At 39.6% G+C, this 6518-nt stretch overlaps 1 protein-coding gene across 2 annotated transcripts; it reads left to right on the forward strand.

Annotated features, from left to right (window-relative positions):
- The first annotated feature begins 304 nt into the window (after positions 1 to 304).
- LOC137373774 (prostaglandin E2 receptor EP2 subtype-like) lies at positions 305 to 5451 on the forward strand. 2 transcript variants are annotated; one of them, XM_068039115.1, is made up of 3 exons: positions 305 to 1535; positions 2557 to 2600; positions 3801 to 3887. In XM_068039115.1, exons 1-2 carry the CDS (start codon positions 759 to 761, stop codon positions 2575 to 2577), a joined length of 798 nt encoding a protein of 265 aa, XP_067895216.1. In that variant the 5' UTR covers positions 305 to 758; the 3' UTR covers positions 2578 to 2600; positions 3801 to 3887. The 2 variants fall into 2 exon arrangements, with proteins under 2 accessions (XP_067895216.1, XP_067895215.1); XM_068039114.1 differs by lacking the exon at positions 2557 to 2600 and having other exon boundaries at positions 307 to 1535; positions 3801 to 5451.
- The last annotated feature ends 1067 nt before the right edge of the window (positions 5452 to 6518 follow it).

Below are 6518 nucleotides of genomic sequence, written 5' to 3' on the forward strand. Positions count from 1 at the left end.
GAAACTGATCACCTTTGTACTGTTTGTGATTTTTGACTTGGTGCTTTTTGAAACTGGTAATGTAATTTTTACAGATTTATATGAATAAAGTATATTTTGGAAATAAAAAAAAGTTATGTTTGTCTAGCTTTTCCCAGCAAACGATATGCATGACTTTTATACTACACATGGAAATAATTGTGTGTGCTTAATACACGAAATTGTTTGTCACCCTGCCGATTTGGTGCCAAACACCAGAACAGCGCCTGTTTTCTTCAGTAAGCAGTTACTACTCACATCCTGTCCCTCCCACACATCCAGCAGCTTATCCACAAAGCAGATCAAACTTGTCAGCTCCTCCTTTCAGAAACTCAGTTCAATGAAGACTTGGCGAAGCTGGCAGAAGCCTTGAGATGTGAAAGTACTGATCAAGGGAGCAATCAGAGTGAGAGGGTACCCCACAAGGGAGCACCTCGTGTTGTCGGGGAGACTGTGTTTTGAATGTGGAGGAGAGCTTTGGTGTTTGGGCGTGTAGGGGGTTAGCCTGACGTCATCTCCAGACCTCGGCTGGGACAGGGGGGCGGTGGCGGGACGTATCACAGCCACATGTTGCCCCAGGTATGAAGTGATTTCCCTCTCTCTGACCAGCCGCCCTCTTTGAGGTCGGGATTAACTTTGCCGTCGGGCTGTGTGTGTGTGTGTTTTTTTGGATCAGAAACATTTTGGTAATTGGGCTAGAGTCGGCCCCTGCCCTCTCTCCCTGTGTGTGTGAAGCAGACATGAACAATGGGAGTTGTGAGAACGACACATACATCACCGAGGAAGCCGGACCGGCTGTCAGCGCCGTGATGTTCGCCGCCGGGGTGTTGGGCAACGTGCTGGCTCTCATCGTACTGGGAGTTCACAAGAGGGACAAACGGAGTGAAGTGTCGCTCTTCCACATCCTGGTGAGCAGCCTGATCGTCACCGACCTGATGGGGACCGTGTTCATCAGCCCGATGGTCCTGACCGCCTACAGCAAGAGGCAGACACTGGTGGCGCTCCACTTGTGCAGCTACTGCGCCTTCGCCATGGCTTTCTTCGGGCTCACCTCCATGTGCATCCTGTTCGCCATGGCCCTGGAACGCTGCCTGTCCATCAGCTGCCCTTACTTCTACCGGCGGCACACCAGTAAGCGCTGCGGGCTGGTCGCCATCCCGGCCATCTACATTTTCTGCATCCTCTTCTGCTCGCTGCCGCTGATGGGCGTTGGCATGCACACGCAGTACTGCCCGGGCACCTGGTGCTTCATTAAGATGGGGGTGCTGGACGTGAAGCACCGCGTTTATTCCCTGTCCTATGCCATCCTGATGAAGGTGCTGATCATTTCCATCTTACTGTGCAACGTCTCAGTTATTGTCAACCTGTGCCGCATGTACCAAAGGCAGAGGACACGGAGATGTTCGAGTGCAGCTGGGTCAAGAAGGCATCGGGTTTCTCAATCGGAAGAAGTAGATCACCTCATTCTTTTAGCCATAATGACAATTACTTTCGTTATCTGTTCTGTGCCTCTCACGGTGAGTGTCGGTCTCCTTCATCTAATCCCCCATGGCACTTCTTAAACTTGCCATGTGGTTTTTCTCTGAGGCGTTTCACGGGAACTAGAAAATGTGCTCACGTATTAAATTGGATGTAAGAAAAATAATGGGGCGAACAAAAGGAAATGTGCATTTGTTGAGGACTGTGAAGGTTTTCATAAAAATGAGCAGTTGCACAGAGGAACAAAAAAGTCTCCCGAAGTTCTATTTAGAATTGTCTTAGTCACAGAAAGGAAGGGCAAAGTCTGCACAATTCCTATAGATTGTTCAAATTAATCATTGGGAATTTTAGAGGCGGAGGGGGGGGGGGGGGGAGGGGTTGGGTACTGGTGGAGTGCAGCGTGATCCAACCCACCTGGCTCTTGAGAGTATCAAACCAGCTTGTAATAGCAGCCTAGAGAGTCATTTACCACCTATGGAAACTCATTCAGTAGTTTTTGGAAATGAAGGAGCGGGGAGTAGCTTACTTCTATGGGGATGTCCCCCATATAGGTTAATACCTTCGTATAGAACACTTACGGGGAGAAGAAGAAGCTGTAATCTAATAGTGCCAATGACAAAGAATATAAATAGAAAACTAACGTATTTTACATTGACCTGTGTTAAAAGCTCGTCAGATATTTTACAAATCATATAACATTAGAATTTTTTCTGAAACCATAAAGATTAGATTTATTCAATTTGACATTCTGATTCTCAAAGTTAGTTGTGCATACTTTAATTTGATTTTGGATTCTCGTTATTTTGATTGAGTTGAAATTGAGAAGGCTTAATAAATTGCATTAATAAATAAACTGCTATACTATATATGTGTCATAGTAGATTATTGCTATATTATATCAGTTGTATTTCTGATACCATTAATACTCTTTAACTATAGATATCTTTAAAATGGCTGAAAATTTAATGATGGGAATCTTAATTAAGCTTCCTGAATAAAGTTGTACACTAAAAAGAACATTTTATTTTCCTGTATGACCACCATTCCATATGAGGACAGGAGGATCATTGTCAATTATAAAATTATTTTCTGAATTTGCCAATGTGAGTATAGTATTTCCATGTCATCATTTACTATCATCTTCATGCTCCAGTCTCTAAAGCAGGCTTTATAAATTTGAGTGCTAGTTCTAAGGGCAAAGTTTTGCTCATTCTTGCACGTCCTAAAGCTGGCTGAATGATTTTTAAAAAAATATTACCAGGCAATTTAGCCAATTGAAAAGTGTGAAAGCAGCATTATTGGCTATTTTTTCTGATTCTTCCACTATCTATACAAATGCAACTGCACAAAATTGCTGCCGGCTGCCATTTGATAGGTTGCCTTTTAAATCCGTAGTGTAACAAAATATTTTTAATGAAAAGAGAAAAAAACACGTTTTTTTAAAGAAAAAATGGATTTTCATGTTAGCATCCTTAAAGAATGATTTTAAAAGTCAATATAATCAACTATGAAACATGATATTAGGATTGTCATATATTTAAGCTTATTTTAAACATCAGCAAGTGTTGACAAGGATGATACCAGATACTTATCAGGAAAGGATAACCAACTTGGGTCTCTATCCTTAAAAGGCACAGTGGCGCAGTGGTTAGCACTGCAGCCTCACAGCTCCAGCAACCCGGGTTTGGTTCTGGGTACTGCCTGTGCAGAGTTTGCAAGTTCTCCCTGGGACCATGTGGGTTTCCGCCGGGTGCTCTGGTTTCCTCCCACAGCCAAAGGCTTGCAGGTTGATAGGTAAATTGGCCAATGTAAATTGCCCCTAGTGTAGGTAGGTGGTAGGAGAATTGAGGGAAGGTGGGGATGTGGTAGGGAATATGGGATTAATGTAAGATTAGTATAAATGGGTGGTTGATGGTCGGCACAGGCTCGAAGGGCCTGTTTCAGTGCTGTATCTCTCTAAAGAAAAAGAGAAGGCTGAGCAGTAACCTAATAGAGGGCTTCAAAATTATGAGGAGAGTGAAAACAGAGTCCATCAATATAAGATAATAACCAAGGAATCAAATAGGGAGTTCAGAGGAAAATTCGTTACCCAGAGAGTGGTGAGAAAGTGGAACTTGCTAGCACAGGGAGTAGCTGAGGCGAATAGTATAGATACATTAAAGGGAAAACTAGATAATCTTTTGAGGCAGAAGGAAATACAGGGTTATGCTGATAGTTAAATGTGGAAGAATGGAAGGAGGCTCAAGAGGAGGCCTGTTTCTGTGCTGTATATTCTATGTTGATCTCTTTATATTTATTCTCAGGTTCGTGCATATGTCGGGGCAATTTCTCATAACATCAACCATCAACTTGATCTTAAGGCTCTCCGATGCTTGTCATTTAATTCAATAATTGATCCATGGGTTTTTATTATTCTAAATACATCTATGGTTAAAAAGATGTCGTCCAGGATATTTTGCTGTAAAATTACTTCTAAAACACAGGAACTGCAGACTACTACAACTTTCATACGGACAGAAACATTCAAGCAAGAACCACTTTGGGACAGACAGTCCTGATACTTTAATTGTATTGAAGGTGTTGTTTTCCAAATTCTAATAGCCACCAATCTACCTGTTAGAAGAAAAGGTGCACTCTGTGACACAGGATGGGATTTGGCAAAGCAATTTGTTTTCTGATATTTACACTGAGTAACAGGACAGTTTACAACAATCAGCAGGCAAAGGTGCCTGTACAGAAGACTTCGTCTTGATGACCATAAAGACACTGACTGCCAAGAATCACATTTATGCCTCTCTGATCTTTCACATATTTGGAAAAGTACTGTGATGTTCAGAATTTTAATTTCAGAATAGACAGCATTTGTTTAATAGTAGATAATATTTAAATTAATATTTTTCTACATAGATGCTTTTAATTTTTCAGCTTTTTTAATAAAAAAGTTTAACCTTCCCACTACCATGCAGGCTGTTCAGTTTATCCCTGTTATGTATTCAGTTTTGCTTCCACAGTTAAACATACAGAGGCGCATTTTGCTAGGCCTATTATATAAAGATACTCAAGTTAAAATCTTAGACTGCCATGCTTGTCAAACTTTATGAACAAAATAAAATAAGTATTTATTCTATGCATTTTAAACTAACTGTGACATTAAGACTGACATCAGTCACCCATTACCAAGCCTGTTGTTTGAGTTGGGAGAACATGATGATATGCACTATGATTCATAATTGGTTAATGGAAGTTTGTCTCTTAGTGCTGGGACAGATTCACAAAATAGGCTAAAATGGAGGCCAACTGAACAGCTGACAAAACTCTACCAATGTCCAGTGCCAGAACTAGCTGGAAAATGAGCTTGAATACACCAATTAGGATTCAGCTGTTCTGCTATACAGCCATCAGGCCACTTAAAAAAAAGAAATTGTCTTCTTACCTACTAAAAGTACATTTTATATTTAGCATAGATCCCCTCTTTTATCATATAGTTAAAACCTCTTTCACGCAGTCAAAAATGGACTTACATTGTATATTTTTTAAATTAAAAATGTTATTGATCTTGTTTTTGTTCTGTTTTACAAAGGTCTAACAGGATAGTAAGATATCTACATGTTTTCTTTTGAATCTGTAGTTTTGCGGAGTTAATTTGGAATGTTATATACAGTATAACATGGTACGCCCAGAAATAGGCAGGAATTTTGAAAGAATTTCCATTGGTGATGATGCAACTTAATTTTGTACAGTAGTTGTAAAACACAAAGCTAATTTATTGATCGGTCGCTTCTGGAACCAGTTTGCTGGCTAACTGATGGAATAAACCCTTATATATGCATCTCAGCAATTGTAAAGCTATATATTCATTAAAGTAATTGAAAACTGTACCAGCACACTACTAGTAGTACATCAAATTACAGATTTGTCAGTTGTACAGACAATAAAGTATGAAAGATACAGTTCTATCAACTAAAGCCTGTATTTTCATTAATATGCATAATGAAAACTGTACAAGGAATATATATTTCTATCTGCATAATGGAAACTTTCTAATGTGTTGCAAACAATTTTTCCAACACACCTGCAGGGCCTTAGATTTTTTTCACTTTTATTTGCCTCTCCCAGAAGAATTCATGGCTGAAGTGATGGTGGAGGACTGTGAAGTGAGGGACGGAAGTGTTTAGTCATGATGCTTCAGTCACCATGACGTGGGGCAGCCTTGATGAAGCAGCTGATCTTTTCCTGTCCATCAATTTCATATGTCATAACTTCACAAATTAATGCAGCATTGAAAATCTCATCTGGCACAGTACTATGAAGTTCGATGACACATCTAAAACAGAATGAAACCTGAGAACAGACATTGATGGTTTGGCTTACAAATAAGAACCTCATATGTGAGGTTTAAGGCTTTAAATAAACACATAGAAATTTTGCCATTTATCCAAAACAAAATCTGGATAAAAATTCAGAGGAGGGGAATGGGTTAAATTTTCCAGAAGAAAATGCAGGAATAAACTGAATGTTCTGAAAATCTTGGTTAAAAATAGACACTAATTTATATTTGCTATTTTGAGACCAGTAAATATAACTACTAGTCTCAGAGGAATAAAACACATTTTCCACAAAATTCTTCTTTATTTTCTTTTATATTCCACATTCTACCTCTTTCCCTGCTTTTAAAAGGGCCATAGGTTTAAGTGAAAAAATTTATTCATTTTAGTTTTTTAAAAAAGAATTGTTTAATCTTCTCAGACTCAAAGATCACTGTTCACACCAGCACCCTAATATTAAGGTCCATCAAGTTCACGCTCAGTAGTGTGACCATAGTCAAATCACTGGCAGCACAGTAACATCCTGACAACCAAGGTAAACCCTTCTCCTCCTTTGTGTAGGGACAAAAGGAGCAATGTGATATTGTGCTTTCGGGAAGTGTCTTTTTTTCCCCCACACTATTAATTTTATATTTAACTTAATGGGCTTTTTTTCCTAAAGAAACTCCAGACATAAACCAGGTCTTTGTAAAGGAA

The sequence above is a fragment of the Heterodontus francisci genome, chromosome 9 (genome assembly GCF_036365525.1).
Source record: "Heterodontus francisci isolate sHetFra1 chromosome 9, sHetFra1.hap1, whole genome shotgun sequence".
NCBI lineage: Eukaryota > Metazoa > Chordata > Chondrichthyes > Heterodontiformes > Heterodontidae > Heterodontus > Heterodontus francisci.

Excerpts from the sequence above, each read along its gene's own strand:
- LOC137373774 (XM_068039114.1), top strand. The coding sequence starts at position 759 with ATGAACAATGGGAGTTGTGAGAACGACACATACATCACCGAGGAAGCC. Across the intron at positions 1,536-3,800 it reads TCTGTTCTGTGCCTCTCACG|GTTCGTGCATATGTCGGGGC; the intron begins GTGAGTGTCGGT and ends ATTTATTCTCAG.